This window comes from Dermochelys coriacea, chromosome 6 (genome assembly GCF_009764565.3).
Source record: "Dermochelys coriacea isolate rDerCor1 chromosome 6, rDerCor1.pri.v4, whole genome shotgun sequence".
NCBI lineage: Eukaryota > Metazoa > Chordata > Testudines > Dermochelyidae > Dermochelys > Dermochelys coriacea.
The window spans coordinates 51,731,806-51,748,859 of record NC_050073.1 but is presented as its reverse complement, the minus strand read 5'-3'; the positions used below and the strand labels follow the sequence as shown (position 1 = coordinate 51,748,859).

Here is a 17,054-nt window from a genome sequence, read left to right as displayed (position 1 = left end):
TTGCAGAGTGTTTCAACCTTTCTTCAGGCACTATCAAACCCAAAGCATAAAAGCTGGTATTTTAAGCTACTAGAACAACAGCAGCACCTCTATTAGTATTGAGAGTCATTGTTAGATGGGAAGAACTCACATTACCACTCACATTCTTAGCAATACAAAATATTAGGAAGTATAATGCTGATTCCCTCCCCTTTAAATCTCATTATGTTACAAAAGTTTTTAGAACGATATTCATCAGGATGAACTGACTGAAAATGTCAAGAAAGAGGGAAGTATCACTATCCATCTTAAATAATTTGTAGAAGGGTATATAAAGTAAAAACCAACAATTATTTATATATACTGTGATAGACCCAGGCCAGTTGGGTACAGCAGAGTAGCAGAAGGCAGATATACGGGCTTAACAGTTTTCTTTTTCCTGATTGACCAGAGCAGGGGCTGCTCTAGGCTAATGAGAACACCTGACTCCAATTAACCTGCAAAGAGTCAGGTGAGGCCATTAAGCTAATGTGACCACCTAACTCTAATTAAGGCCCCTTTGATAACATAAAAGGGCTCACTCCAGTCAGGCAGAGAGAAGCCAGAGGAGAGGAAGTGCAGCTGATTAATGAAGGAATGATTAATAACAGGCTGGTTAATGAAGACACCCTCAAGTCATGGGTAAGGTAGCCCTAAGGTAAGGGTGAAGAAGGAGAGCTATGTGGAAGTGGCCCAGGGAAATGTAGCAACTCTGGCAGTGAAAGGTTGGCTGCCAACAGCTGCTACCATAAGGGTCCCTGGGCTGGAACCCGGAGTAGAGGATGGGCCTGGGTTCCCCCCAACCCACCACTACAGAAACACCTCCTAGGAGGGGAAAACAGGCCACTATCAGGACAGGAGGCTAAACTGTTTTGGCAGGAGGCCATAGCAGCAACAGAGACTGTGGGAATTCTCTCACCAACCTCCATTGCTGGCTTATGATGAAAAGGGCACAGTAGACTGTATCCCTGGCTCTAGAGAGAGAAGGGCTACATGAAGGGTTGCAGTGAGTCTCTGAAGCTAGCATAAACTGCCTGGAAGCACGGGACCCACGGGGACAATGTTGGCGCTCTGCCACAATACACACACTTTTTCAGCTGTCATAGCGGGGTACATTATTCTATGGGGGTACTATATGTGGATCCAAAGAGAAAACAGATTCCTTAAAGGCATTTGTCTCTTTATATACATTAGTTACCTAGTGTATGTTTGCTGTGTCCTTCAAGGAAACTAGATTAGGGGTATGCCTCTTGAGATGTGAAGCATCCATTTCCAAGCTACATGACATTTAGCATATTCATGTAAGATAACTACACTCCTTCTCAAATCGTCTGATGCCTGTACTTAATAGAAAAAGGGCATTCTATACAGAGGGGGGGAAAAAAAAAAGTGATGGAAAATCCAGGGCAATGTTGGGGTTTCACAAAACACTCCAGAACATTTTCCTCCCAAAAAGATAGTTAAGAGTCCTCATTTTGCCCCCTCCCTATGCAACAAAACAAAAATCTTTAAACAACAGGCATTTGGCTGCCAAAATCCAAAGTTATTTTTGGTTCTCCCACTATTAGCAAAAGGGTCACAGGAAAATTACACTAGCAGAATGTGCCTTTTACTTTTATAATTTTTTTTTTTTTTTAAAAAGGATTGTGTGGTAGCAATTATGGACATCTTTCGCCCCAAGGACTTGTGTTGCATAAGCGACTAGTAGGGGTGCTAAATCACAGACAAACCTGAACATATTCCACATTTTCAAAAATGTCCCCACGGTGATAGCGAACAGGCTGGTCCCACTGGCAGTGCAAGTTGTGCTGTTGGTTGCCAAGCCGACATATCTGATGGTTCCCTATGGAGCACAAACATTAACAAAAGTTCATTGCTGTGAAAGAGCAGAGGGTTTCTCAGCTGACCAGAACCAGCACATTAGTTTGCAACTAGACTCAGATATCTTGTTGACTGGTATTAAAGGAGAACTCCCATCTTTGAAAGAAGATGGGTAAACTAATATTTGTGTAAAGGACTATGACATTTGACTACATTTCCTGCAGTACAGTTTGCATGGAGTTTGGGATTTGAAATACCCGATTCTGCATTTCCTACTCATTTTCCTATAGTCCTTTTGCACTTCATTCAGCTTTTTTGGCAGTCTGTCTTTTCCAAATAGATAGGCACAAGACTGCTGCTGAGAAAACTGAATGGTTGCTCAGATACTGGAGATGTAGGATAGATTTAATCTTTTAACTATAAATTCACAGAGAAAGGACATTACATTCCAAAAGTTTGTTCTTATAGTGCATTGAGCGTCCTGGATTTACTCAGAATTCCCTCAAGTCTAGGGCCTATAGCTTAGGGCTTATCTACCCAGCAAATTAGTGCCAGGTATAGACAGAGTACCATGCCTGCCTGTGAACACCCTACTACATGTGCACTAAAAGTTCTGTAGTTGAAATCTGAGTATATCAAAATGCACTAAAGAACTTTTAGTGTGATGTAGCAAAGTCCACATGGCGAGTTAGTGCTTGGCAAGCTACTGCACTGCAGATTCACGCCCTGGCTTCACACCCAGCACTAACTTGTTATGTAGATAGATTAAGTCCTTAGAATAACTTAACAAAATTCAAATATAGTTTAGTATTAAGTAAGAGGGATTTTTTTTTTGGTCAGATGTTTTCCTGCACAATTGCTCAGCCTCCATTATCCAAAGGCTTCAGCATTTCCATTTCTAGCTATGATGAACTACAGTTCCTTCATAAGCTAATCAACATGGGCAGTATTAGCTCAGGGTCCCCAAGAACAACATAACATTCTCCCTTTTCCTGAAACTAAGCGTTTTATAGATTTTTGCCTTCGCCAGACAAGGACCCAAGGACTGACTGGAGAACATGTCGCACAACTTTTTCAAAAGCAAAATGAAATGGCCACCTAAGAGCATTATAACCCAATATGGGAGTGAATTGTTTCACTATATTATGCTGTGACTGAAAGTGACTCTTACTCATTACATTCAATGCTCATTACAAAACTTGTACCTAGTTGTGCCTCTTTTGCCATCTGTGTCTCATGGATGATGTTCCTCAGGATTTGCTCTTCTTGGATCAGCTTGTGCTTCTCTAAGATCTCCTGTTGTCTCAGGTAATGGTCATGCTGTTTTTGATATTCCTTCAATTCATTTAGTGTTCGCTGAAGCGATCTTAAAATTTGACATCGGAAAGTTTGTTGTTTTAAACATTAGCCATCTGTCGTTTCACATTCATATGAAACTTTTGGTTGCTTACAATATTTGTATTTATGATTATGCAATAGTTGTAAACTGTAGTAAGTTAAAATGTCATTGTTTTACCACAATGGTGAGCAATAATCACAGGAACAGAACATTGAGAATGAGACCACTTGCATATGAATTTTTATTAGGCTTTTCAGAGGATGCATGTCTTAGTTACCTATGCTGAGCTTCCAGTTTCTGCTCAAGTTTTTGCTGACAAAGGACAGCGTGCTTCCTTTTTACAGCTTGCTCAAATCCTGGTTTGGCCTGTAAAGCATGATCATAACACAGGACTGAGTGGTTGTACTCCCCAAGCATCTGAAGAATGATTGAAAGAGAGAGAAAGTTAGCCACTGCTCAGCAACATTTAATGAAACACTTCCAGTGATTAATAAAGATCAGTTTTTTACTTCAATTTATATTGATTTGTTTTAATCAGCAGCCAATCTCTTCTGAAATTGTAATCATGTTGTTGGGTAAATCAGCTACAAGACTGGTTTTGTTCTAGAGTTGTTTTCAACAGCAGATATAAGCTTTTCTTTGTTTGTTGAAAGAGATTTAATTTCTCTGCGAAGAGGTCTGAATCCAACCAACTTAAACATCAAGCTTGAACAATGTGTGAAATTTATTGCAGGATCATTTAATCATTGTGTTGTATTTTAAGTGCTGTAACTATAGCCAAAGAGATTAAATTACACTATCTGGTTTTCTGCAGTTCTTGGAAAATAAAAAAAATCTTATTTACTGCGTATATATTTCCCAAAGTGTAATAGCTGGTAAAGAAGTCACTGTAATCCAGAGCTGCATGGACCACGATGGCTGCATCTGCTGAGAAATGAGCCCTGTGTAGAACATTTGCCAAGTTTAGCAGGGCAATATCTTTACTGTGCCTAGAGGGAAAAATATAAATATATATTAAAGATGTCTGATAATGAGTTTCTTTATTCATGTTTCTTGTGTGCTCTCCAGGCACACATTACAAGGACTTTCCAAAATTAACAGCAGCTAGTAAACATTGCAAGTATGCAGTCTGACTTCAAGCCTTAATTGCATGATCTAGCCCAGTAGCTCTCAACCCTTCCAGACTACCCTATCCCTTTCAGGAGTCTGATTTGTCTTGCATACCTGCAAGTTTCACCTCACAAACTACTTGCTTACAAACTCAGAAATAAAAATACAAAAAAAAGTGTCACATCACACTATTACCAAAAAATTGCTTGCTTCCTCATTTTTCCACATAATTATAAAATACATCAATTGGAATATAAATATTGTACTTTCAGCGTATAGTATATGAAGTATAAACAAGTCATTGTCTGTATGAAACTTTGTAATGACTGCCCTAGTGTGTTTTATGTAGCCTGTTGTAAAAGTAGGCAAATATCTAGATGAATTCATGTACTCCCTGGAAGATGTATGCATACCCCTAGGGTACACGTGCCCCTGTTTGAGAACTACTGATCTTGCCAAAAATATATTCTAAAAGTATGTTCAGCTTCTAGATTGACTGAGTAACGAGTAGTTTTTCCACAGACAGGGGAACTAACTTAATATTGGATTGTTCCAGCCAAGGTGTCATTTGGATGGATGGCATTATGTTTATGAAAACGTTGTACTGTTTCTTTTTTAATACTCCATCTGTGTACTTTACAATCAAATGTACATGTAACCTTTATTTTTCATACAGTGTGTATAGACAAACTACTCAAGCTTCATTTAGCAGCACAGAATCATAGAGTAACACACAATTAAAATAAAACTAGGTACATTACTGAATCTCTTCACAATAGTATCTGTGCACACCCTAAAATATTTATGGATTTATCATTATAACACCCCGTGAGTTATTATCCACATTTTGCTGATGAGTAACCGACAAGGAAGGCATTAAATGACTTGCATCAAGATCATGATTTCATGGCAGAGCCAGAAACTGAACCTAGATCTTCTACATTCCAGACCAGTATCTTAACTATAAGATCATCCTCTTTCTCCTTTATCATTCCAAAAGTCACATCATAAGTCACAGTAAGCAAGCAGGATTTGTCTCATCAAGGTATTTATAGAATTTGCTGAAGTGCCATCTTGCAAGTTCCAGAAAACTAGAAAGTATATTCTAGTAAACGATACTAAGATTGAAGCACAGCTTTGAACTTCTGCCACCTATAGCCAACCTCAAATTGTGGTTGAGAGAATGAAATCAAAAGTGGGTTTATAACTTCTAAAGAAAGCCACCACTATTCAGCTACGCAGCCACCCCAATGGCACAGCAGAGGTTTCTTCAGTGCCAACCATGTAGGATTAGAAGTTATAAGAGCACTGAGCTTAATTACAAAACACCATAAATTGCAACTACTCTTGAGTCATCAGTTTTCAGTTTTAATTAATGCACCTTATAGGTAGTGTCTACTCTCACTTGTACTGCTGCCCCGGCCAACCTTTTCTAAATGGTGTTTTCCTGGAATGTCACTGGATTTTGAAAATTGATGTTTGAAGAGTGGCTTTGAATGGATATTAATATAGTTGGCGGCACTTTCCTGATACAGCTGATTGCTGCTCATTCATCTAGGGGGACGATCACAGATTTAGTAGCCAGAGAATAACCCTTCCCACCAGATTAGACAATCTCCAGGGATGCTACCAGATTGCAACAGCCACCGTTGTTCCTGTGTTCCCAATCTGACAAGACTATTATAAGATGTGCCTTAAGTAGCTTAGTGTTGGTTACATTCACATCTCATTGTATCAACTATTCTGCAGCACATTTTGTACCTTCTCTACAGAATTTGGCAAATAAATTTCTAGTAAAAAGCAGCAAGATTGTCATTCTTTTGGTATTGTCAGGTTTGTGGATTATTGAAGTGAAAGACTGAACAAGTCTAACGTAAATTGAATAAAATTTTCAGTCTTTACCTCCTGGCTATTTCACCCTCTTAAGAGCTATTTAAAAGTGTAGCTGCTTAATAATGGAACTCTGAATGGCCATCTCTATTCAGGTTTCAGAGTAGTAGCCGTGTTAGTTTGTATTCACAAAAAGAAAAGGAGTACTTGTGGCACCTTAGAGACTAACAAATTTATTTGAGCATAAACTTTGATGAAGTGAACTATAGCTCACGAAAGCTTATGCTCAAATAAATTTGTTAGTCTCTAACGTGCCACAAGTACTCCTTTTCTTTTAGTCTCTATTCAGTAGACTATCGCCTATTTTCTTAGGCTACAATTTTCAGTAACTAAAAAACTGTATACTGTTTAGGATAAATAGAAAGCAGACTGCAAAAGGAACCTGTATCAGCTGCTCTCACCTTGAGGAGAAGTGGAGAGCCCGCATGGCACACTCCACTACCTGATATGGCTCATTCTTTATTCGCCAATAAAATGAGGCCATATTATACAGCACCCAGGAAGAAGAATTCTGTAAGAAAACACACGACTGTAAAAACTGTAACAATCCAAGAGCCAAGATATACTATAAACCAATAGGTTGACTAGACTTTCCAATTGGTACCGGAGGCAAAATTAAACTCTGAACATGCCTTCAGTTATGCCTCTCCTTCTGCAACAATACCCTTCAATAGGAGCTGGGAGCATTTAAAGGGAGAATGAATCAGCACATAAATACATCAAGGATATATGAACCCCAATATTAACTTTCACAAGATGCCTGAAGTGACCATTTAATCAACATTTTTATTTTAAGCTGAGTAAGGAATGTGCACAGCAATATGGTGCAGAAAAATCTTTGAGAAAATGGCCATTTCAGTTCCATTGTTTTCTCTTTTTGATACCTTTGCTCTTTAACTACTTGGGTTCTATTTCAAATGTTCAGGCTGTTAAGTGATGACTGTGTATTTTCTGTGGTTTGATGAGCTATATCTCACCAGTTACTAAAGCTGAACTTTAAATCATCTCCATTTATTTCTCTGGCTACTGATCCTCACTGCAAAGAAAGACATGGCTTCCCATGATGGGTTCATTTTCCAGTGGAAAACACTGAAGTGCTGCCCCATGTACCAGGGATCTCAACATTTGTTGGTACTTGCACATGATGAATAGTATGTGGACAGATAGTACCCATAGTGTTTTATTCCACAAATACACTGTATATGCAACAGCACAAGAGCTTCTTGAGGCTGTTCTTGTGCATGCCACAACTATGAGGGTCCCTACTGTCATACCTTCATTAGACCTTCATAAATGCGATGGCCTATGTCCTCTATACTTCTTCCTAAACGTCTGGATAAGTAAATGGAGATAGGATCTTCTTTAGGTAACAAGGGTGCGGAAAGATTAACTCTTTCTTGAACACCCTAGATTGAGGGAAGAGAACACAAATGTCTACTGAAAGTTTTATTGAGGCTACAAGAGTACAATACAGCAGATTTCAGGAAAATTTACAAAATAATACTTTATGCTCCTGTAGCATCTTCCACCCGAGTATCCCAAAGTTTGTTAAGTTTCTTAAGCTTCATCCTTGAGACACAAGCATTATACTCACTCTTTTACAGATGAGAAAACATTAGAATGATATTAATGCAAACACATCCAAAAGCAGCCTCTCATCCTGCACTCTTTAGGGTCCCACCCAAATTGAGATAACTAGGATTTTATTTTCTATGGTACTGAATACTGACAGCTCCCATAAATTCAACTGTGGGTGCCAAATATCTCTAGAACATCAGACAAAGTGTGTCGAGCGAGGCACTGCAAAAGCGCACAAAAGGAGTGAGTGGATGCTTTTGAAAATTATTGAAAGTAATTCAGGACCCAGCCAGGAATAGAACTGAGAAACCCTGATTCCTGCTTCAACTACAAGAATATCCTCTCTCTTTTGGAAGTAACAAACCTTTTATTAAAACTACTTCTTATTAAAAAATAATCATCAAGAGATAGACCCTAAGGCCAGGTCTACACTAGAAACTTTTGCCACTACAGTAATGTTGCTTAGAGGTCTGATTTTTATAAAACTTTTCTATACCAGCACGAGCAGTCTTTTGCTGGTACAAGCTAAAATTTAGATTAGGAAGGTTTCCCAAAAGCTATAACATCAAACCTCTTCAAACCATCTGGCAGCAGGAAGAGAAACACCTTGCAATTGCCTACTTACCCTTAAGTGCTGAAAAGCATGAATGCTGTACGGAAGATCTAGAATTTTTGTACAGTCTGGTTGTTCTAGGTCTGGAGGTACAGGAGACTGTGTGTCTATATAGTCTTCGGGGCTAAAACCAGAAAGCAACATTTCAAACTCAGTGCTTACAAGTGCTTTAATCCATAAAGTTCACGAGAGGCACTAGTGAAATAGTTAGTCAAAAATGCCAACATTTTGTGCTAAACAGACCACTACTTTTAAAAAATGAACATCTGTGTCTGAGCTAGTTAGCACCCCTGAAGCACTCTCTCAGATTTATGAGTCAGTACAAGGGATAAACAGTACTTCACTTTCAGAGCAAACCCCAAATCAGTGAATTGCTACCTTAGAAGACACAGATTGATAGTTAGAAATATACTAGTTGGGAGATTTTGGCAATACATGCTGAGGAACATCTGTCCACCCAGTGTGTTTCTGTTGTAATTATTCTTCCTCTACAAGGCAGATAGTAATACATTCTGACCAGAGAAGTCTCTCTGTCCTGGTCTACACTACGAGTTTAGGTTGAATTTAGCAGCGTTGGATCTATTTAACCCTGTACCTGTCCATACGACAAAGCCATTTTTGTCGACTTAAAGCGCTCTTAAAATTTATTTCTGTACTCCTGCCCGACGAGGGAATTAGTGCTGAAATCGACATCGCCGGGTGGAATTTGAGGAAGCGTGGATGCAATTCGACGATATTGGCCTCCTGGAGCTATTCCAGAGTGCTCCATTGTGATTGCTTTGGACAGCACTTTGAACTCAGATGCACTAGCCAGGCACAAAGAAAAAGCCCCGGGAATTTTTGAATTTCATTTCTTGTTTGGCCAGTGTAGCAAACTCAGCAGCACAGGTGACCATGCGGTCTCTCCAGAATGTTTCTACGCTCCCTCATCATCTCCGTCCCGGAGGTTATCGCAGATTAGAAGGCGAAAAGACGCACTCGCGATGACATGTTTTCCGAACTCTTGAAGTCCTCCTGCACTGATAGGGAACAGCTTAATGCATGGAGGCATTCAGTGGCAGAGGCCAGGAAAGAATTGCTGTGTTTGCTTAACAAAAGTATCATGCCTCACTAGCGATCCTGCCTGAGCCAGGTCGCTGTGTCACATGCACTCCACGCTGTGTCCGCCTTGGGCGGGGGCATGACTGCTTTGTGAGCAGGAAGGCCATAGATATAGACATTGCATCAGGTAGCTTCTGTAGCTAGAGAAAACATTCTTGTGCATTCGGCAAAGTCTGTCGCAAAAAAAGTGAAGCCCCGTGACACACCAAACTATTAAAAATACACAACCACAAGTATAATAGGGACCACACGAGGGGTATATTCAAGTTGGGTTTCCATAGTGTAGTGGTCATCGCAGTCACCAAACCCGTGAAAGGTCCCCGGTTCAAAACTGGGTGGAAACAGTCCCTGTTCCTTTTTCTGACTCCCCTCCTGCATTTTTAGACTTAGAACAGACCTCGCTGCGAAGTTTTACTTTTAATTATATCAATTGTGAGTTAAATAATATGGAAGCTCTCTCTAAGTTATAGTCCTGGATTCCTTACCCTTTCAGCTGCTCTGATAAATTAACATTTTGGAGGTGGGGGGGGGTGGAATTTTCATGAAGCCTTTTATAGGGACTAAATGCTATCTAGGACTCTGAAATAATCTTAACGTGGCCCATAGAGTGCAATCCTTCGTTCTGGATTTGTCATTCCACAAGCTGAACTACTCCTTACTCCTGTCCAGGCTTCATGAGCCATGGGAGCAAGGGACAGGTGCGACCGCGCAATGCTGCCGGCTGGGAGAGCCGCCTGAGGCAGAAGCCTCCAGCTCGCATGGTATTCCAGGCAGGACTGAATCTCCATGAGACGAAATTTATAGAAGAGAATGACTTGGAGTCACTCCCATTCGGTGCTCTAAGAGGACGATAGCCATGTCTGTCCAGGCATCCCTGATAGACCTCACCTAGGTCTTCCAGGAGCACCCAGGAGTCGTACGACGGCTATCAGTCCTACTGCACAGTCTGCCGCAAAGGCAAGGAGCTGCTGCTGTGAAGCTATGCAGTACCACGTCTGCCAGCAGCACCCAGGAGATGTACAGTGACGGTGAGCTGAGCGGGCTCCATGTTTGCCGTGGTATGGCAAGCATGGCAGCGGACTGAGCGGGGCTGGAGGCCGGGACCCCGGCTGGCAGGAGCTGGCGGACAGAGCTCCAGACTGGCAGCGGGCTGAGCAGCTAAGCCCGCTGTCAGTCTGGTGCTCCGTCCGCCGGCCCTGCTCAACCTGCTGCCTGCCTGGGGTTTGGATCATCCAGGCAGGCAGCGGGCTGAGCTGGGATGGCGGACGGACCCCGGAAAAAAGGCGCGAAACAAGTGTCTGCCGTTGTTTTCACTGAGGGAGGGAAAGAGAGGGGGGTCCAACAACATGTACCCAAAACCACCCGCGACAAAGTTTTTGCCCCATCAGGCATTAGGAGCTTAACCCAGAATTCCAATGGGCAGCGGAGACTGCGGGAACTGTGGGATAGCTACCCACAGTGCACTGCTCTGTAAGTCAATGCTAGCCACGATAGTGAGGACGCAGTCTGCCGACTTACTGCATTTAGTGTGGACATACGCAATCGACTGTATAAAATCGACTTCTAAAAATCGACTTCTATAAAATTGATCTAATTTTGTAGTGTAGCCATACCCTTCGATTGTGATATACCAATATTAAGAGTGAAGAGAAACCTGTAGAATCTGGGAATGGGGCTAGACAACTCAGAGCTAGAGAGAGGAAGTAACTCTTCTCCACATCTCAAGTACACTCATGGCAAGGCAGGAAGATCAGCCTTGAAGATCACCTCAACCAAAAAAGAGTTGAGCTTCACATAGACTATTCATATTCCTTTTATCTTCTAAGCATTACAATTAGGTAACATTTGATTCATTAGCTTTCTGCTTCTGGAGATGCAACTTCAAATCTGTCTTGAATTAAAAACGAACCAAGTGGTTTCAGTCTGCTCCATACTAGAGGAAGTTTATCCACTTAAAAAAAAAAAACACACCCCAAAAAACTACCACCATGTAGCTCGATTCACATGACTGACACTCACTACTCAGGAAGAATCCTGGTTAGGAATATTAGAGTCTTTATAGATCATCATAGACGGAAGCCCCAAAATGCAACACTACAAGTCAGGATTGAAGTGCATTAGTTCGGGGAGGAAAGCAGTACTCCACATACAGTGAAAACCCCTCCAACATTAACACAATAAAAACAGATGCCATCCGAGGGAACTATCATCTGACAATTTCTTAAATATTCTCTATATGAACTTTTTTTGATCTCATGCTCGGGTATTAATTTTTATTTTGTGAAACCTTATTAAAGTACAAGAGTTTCATCTCATTACCTGATATCTTTGCTCTCTAAGGTGATGTATGTGCCATCATACAGATCCAAGTCCCCCAAGGGCACCTTTGCTTTAATGCAGTCTGGATCCTCTTTATTATGCCTTTGTTCCAGCCCTGTGTCTCTGTCTTCATTCTCCTCTATATGAATCTTTTGAGCAACTAACTGTTTCTGTAGGAATAAGAGAAACATGCATATATTGAGGAAATAAAGTACATCCCCACTGACAGGCCACTTGCCCAAGCCAAGCTTCTTTCTTACCAAAGCAACCTATTCAAACAAAACAGCACCACTACCTAAACAGGTCTCTCTCGAGAAATCAGAGATATTTTCCCTCATTTCAGAGTGTCTGTTACAGATATTTTGATTTACCCAAGATTTTATTTATATATTATATATATATATATATATTAGTTACAGAAAAAAACAGTATAAACTGACCAGACCCTCCTTTATTTCTCCCATTGTCCCTAAAGAATGACCAAAGACCACTCAAATTGCACCGTAGGTAAATTTACAAACAGAAAGAGGAAACACCACCATACAAAGTGTAGACTCCTTGTGACAGGGTGTACCAGGTCTTCACAACTCCATACAGGAGGGCCCTCTGCTCTGCTGCACCCTGCCCCAGGAAACAGTTAGTTGAGAGGAAAAGAGCAGCCATTTTCAAAACCAGTGAGATCTGATCCTCCAGCAGTCAGAAAGGCTTGGGACTAGCAACAGCTAATCAATGGCCAGCAGGCCAAAATAAAAGGAGCTGCCTGCAGCCAGCAAGTCAGTTCCCGAGTAGAGCCAGAGGAGTAACGAGGGACGCTCCCTAGGCTGCAGCCAGAGGAACAAGGCCAGGCCTCCTCATTACTACACGCAATCAGTGGCCAATGAAACCCTGCTGATTCAATTCCAGAGAGGGAATTTAACCCAGAAAGGGCCAGAATTTATTTTGCTTATGAACTGGCCCAAAAGGGCTTGGAACAGTTTCTATTTGAGTTCATTATGCCCTCAAAGGTGTTTTGGACTATGTGACCTGGCCAGAGGGCTGAGCCACAGAAGTCTCACAGAGGCAAGCTGAGAGTCTGCAGCAAAGTCAATTCAGAACTCCAAGCAATGCTTCTCTATAGCAGCCTGTGGAATTCATTACACAAGGCAGCAGAATCAAATAGTTTAGCAGGAATATTTTTTAAAAAGCTAATGTAGGTTTTATGGATAATGTTATGAATATTAACAATATATTTAGCAATGCAACCCAGGACAATACCACAAGATTGATCAAACTTCCCCCAGAAAAAGCTTGTAAAGGCAGGGAAGAATTTATCCTTCCACTGAAACAGCACTGCACACTCAGACATGTAAATTACATTCCCTGCTCACACCTCTATCCCTAGTTGGCATTTGCACAGCCTTTTTCATCAAAGCGCTTTGCAAACAGCAACGTATTATTCCTCACAACACTGCATTACCTCCAGCTCTCTGAGGTAGTTTACCGTTGTTTCTTGTCTCATTAGTATCACCAAATCATGAGGATGTTTTAAATTCATTGGCGAATCCACCTGCAAGACAGTTTAAAATGTAATTGTTTTAATCAGGAGACTGTTACAGCTTTGATAAATGGAGTTTTAAAAATGAAAATTAATGTCATTCAACTAAGGCTCAAACCAGTTTTATGGAGCTGTTGAACAATTTCAGAAGTTTTTATCTTCTGACATTGACAGTGCATCCATTATTATTCTGTATTACAGTAGCATTTAGAGCTCCCATGCAATATTGTGGCCACCTTTGGGGCTCTGAGTTTACAATTCAGTTGAGCATTTAATTTCAACCCCATTCAAATATCTTCAGGTGTACAGCTCCCACTAATGATAATGGCAAATGGATGATTAAACCCCTTATTTCTAAACCATCCATTACTGTAATACCAAGGACCTTAAATAGAGATTGCAGTTATCAGTTTTAAAACATTTCCATCATAAAGTCCCTCTGTAAATATACAACACAAAAGTAATGCAACCTTAACGTACCCACCTACTTTCAACCCTTTTCAAGAATTTACTTACTTAGAAGACTGGAAATAAATGAGCATAACACTGCACCAGGAAGCGTCAGATCAAGAGCAAAACACACTCCAGAAGTTAAGGTTCTCAACCAAAAACACCCTGCCTCTGTCTCAATAGTTTGTATGCAGGGACTGGTAGCACAATATGTAGGGTTACACTGTGGGTAAGTCAAGTCACAGTCCATGACAGTAGCAGGCATTCAGCTAGCTGCAGAACTGCATACCAGAGTTGGAACGGTGTGATCCTGTCCCGATGCCAGTTTAGCTCTGCCCCCTGGTGTGGAAATGGCAGGGCCATAGAACCCTTCAGCTTCTTTGGACAAGTGTCTCACACTGCTCCTAGATCCAGACCCTCTCAGACTTTGCACTCAGAAGTATAAACACTGGGACTGGATCTAGCTACTGCATGGGGAGCTCCTTGTGTCCTCCCCTAGCTCTACTTCCCACACCACAGTGGGCCAGCCAATCTGTAATTACTTACACATGCATGGGATTATCAATACATCCTTTTCTATACAAAGGCCACAGAGAATATTAGTTTACTGTGACACTATACCCCATATTCCTCATAGTGATATATGATATGATTATGGCATAATTATGGTGCATTTTGTACAAGATAGGTCACGTTAGGTGTCATTGGAAAAGTTAAGATACCCAGATTCAGCAAATCGTTTGTGTGCATGTATCATTTTTGCATCTAAATTTATGAATATTGACTATGTATCTGTATTTCAAATGTGCTTACTCTGAGTAGCATGCATAGCTAGCCTTTCAGGTACAACAATGAAGAGGCTAGACAGCATTGATGGCCCACCAGCAAAGGCAATGGGCTATGGAAGAGTTTAGCCTTCCCATAAAAGTTTTGGCTGGCCTGTAAGTAATGGCTGCTATGACTCAACAAGGGCAAGTGACCAGACCACATGATACTGAACTCCATTTTGGGTACCTGTGTTTTTCCACAAACTGGGCTGGGAACTGTTTTTGGAACAAATGGTTCCCGCCATATGTTAAAGCTATCTAAAGGGGTTTGTGTGACATCATCTAGAGGCCTCACTCCCCACACAGAGAATTCCTGGACATGTCTGAGAAACAAAGACTGAATTGGGGGAAATGCTGGTCCCAGGCTAAAAGGATTTCTAGCCTGTGTATAGAAACCTGATGGACTGCTTGTATCATCAGTAAGGCTATGTTTTAGTCACAGCTATTTTTAGTAAAGGTCATGGACAGGTCACAGGCAGAAAACAAAAATTCACAGGCCTGTAGTCCATGACTTTTACTAAAAAATATCTCTGACTAAAATTGGGGGTGAGGTGGGGGAGGAGGAGAGACTCGGGGGGCACCGCAGGTGCTGAGGAGGGGAAGTGCCACAGGTGGGGGAGATGGTGGGGCTGGGGCAGGCTCCTTACTCAGCTCCTGGGAAGCAAGGCCCCAGCTTCCTAGAGCACCATGTGCTGCCTCTGCTCTGCCCCAAGTCCTGGTTCTGCAGCTCCCATTGGTTTGGAACCATAGCCAATGGGAGCTGCAGGGGTGGTGCCTGGCTGCCAACAGAGGCAACACGTGGAGCTAGGAGAGCTGAGGAAGAGGAGCCCCTCTTCCCAGGTAAGCACCCATCCCAACTCCAAGCCCTGAGCCCCCCCACACCCAAACTCCTGCTGCTGTGGGGCTCCAAGACTGCCCCAGCAGCAGCCAGTGAGACTGACCCGAGGAATGCATGAGCTGCTCAAGTGGCTCCTGGGCCAGCTGCACGGGGCTGCTGCAGAAGTCACGAAGGTCAGAATCTGTGACCTCCATGACAAATATGGAGCCTTAATCATCAGCCTGGCTGAGAAATTGCTTATTCACATCCATTCTATCTAGTATCTTACGCTTTGTTTGTAGTTTTGTTTATTTGTTAGGTAGTCTGCTTTGATCTGTTTGCTATCACTTAAAGTCTATCTTTTGTAGTTATAAACTTGTTTTTTGCTTTATCTAAACCAGTGTCCCTTTAAATGAAGTGTGTGGGGGAAAAAAAATCTCAGCATGGTTAAGATAGGCTTGTTGCATATCTTTCCCACATCGAGGGGAGAGTGAACTATTTATGAGCTTACATGGTACAGATCCCTGTGCAGTGCAAGATGATATAATTCTGGGTTTATCCTCCAGCAAGGGGGTACATGCCTGGGGAGCTGGGAAATTTGCTGTGTCTGCTGTTTGCGCTCAGGTAGCTCAGTTGGGTGAGTAGCATCACCTGCTGTCGTATTGGGTGATAACAGGGCCTGGTGAGGCTGGCCATAAATCTCTCACAAAGCAGTGCGAGCTGGGCCAGCCCAGCCGGGTCACTAGAGGGGCACAGTGGTGCCCACAGCTCCCAGATTGCATCCTGGGGGTGACAACCCATCACACCTATTACCAATGCAAGCTAAAAGCTGCTCCTTTAGCACATATGAAAAAAAGTCTGCATTGTGGATTTGAATGTTCCAGGTTTAAATCTTGATGATTATCCATGGGGGGAATGCAATGGACGGTCCATTATGGAATAGAAAAGGCCTAGAAAATTCCATACCAAGAAAAGTTAAGATTATTGTTAGGGTTACAAAATCAAGTTCAATTCTTACCATCTTTAGTTATGAGATCACATATGGATTCTCCCCCACAGAGCCCTCCTCATTCAGCACACAAGCTAGTATTACATAGTGAACGAGGTGGCTGTCCTTAGGATCTTTACATAATTTTCAGACGTTTGAATGTGGGCAAATGAATGAGTGCCGTATTGGTTGCAATCTATTTTAAAAGTTTATTCTAGTGCCCAGTATACTATCCAAGCCTTGTAATATTTTACTGCATTATTCATTCAAAATGGAAAGAGATGGTTGCTCAGAAGAATTTGAATACTCCTCTCCTCCTCCTTCCCCCCCCATAAAAAAAACAAGCAATAACATCCTTGAGTTTACTCAAACTCATCTCCACCTCCCAGAAAACTACATCAAGTTTGGTAATGTCACATTTCCCACTCTCCAGCATTTTCACCTTAAGTATCAGAGTCTGTAGTTTACATACAGAGATAGAGTTTGGTTTTCTAAGGACAATCGTTACAAATACTCTATATCAGTATAAATAATGAGGAATATGATCAAATACGTTTGTTGACTTTTTTTAAGAATGGTGTAGAGCCTGAATTGACCAAACCATGAAACTGAACAGTTTTTTCCGAAAAAGATTTTGACTTTCTCCTCT

The 17,054-nt window shown here is 41.6% G+C and overlaps 1 protein-coding gene across 7 annotated transcripts in view; it reads right to left on the bottom strand.

Annotated features, from left to right (window-relative positions):
* Positions 1 to 17,054, bottom strand: part of TTC17 (tetratricopeptide repeat domain 17) — a 93,655-nt gene that overhangs the window by 59,871 nt on the left and 16,730 nt on the right. For all 7 annotated transcript variants that reach the window (XR_006282397.1, XM_043517716.1, XM_043517720.1 and 4 more), the window contains 9 exons: positions 13,246 to 13,335; positions 11,790 to 11,959; positions 8,382 to 8,493; positions 7,453 to 7,584; positions 6,580 to 6,689; positions 4,023 to 4,167; positions 3,456 to 3,595; positions 3,045 to 3,205; positions 1,749 to 1,861 (listed from right to left, as the gene is read on the bottom strand). Coding sequence is in view for 6 of the 7 variants with exons in the window: in XM_043517716.1 (XP_043373651.1) it covers positions 1,749 to 1,861; positions 3,045 to 3,205; positions 3,456 to 3,595; positions 4,023 to 4,167; positions 6,580 to 6,689; positions 7,453 to 7,584; positions 8,382 to 8,493; positions 11,790 to 11,959; positions 13,246 to 13,335 (1,173 nt within the window). In the remaining variant the exon portion in view is untranslated. The remainder of the gene's footprint in view (positions 1 to 1,748; positions 1,862 to 3,044; positions 3,206 to 3,455; positions 3,596 to 4,022; positions 4,168 to 6,579; positions 6,690 to 7,452; positions 7,585 to 8,381; positions 8,494 to 11,789; positions 11,960 to 13,245; positions 13,336 to 17,054) is intronic.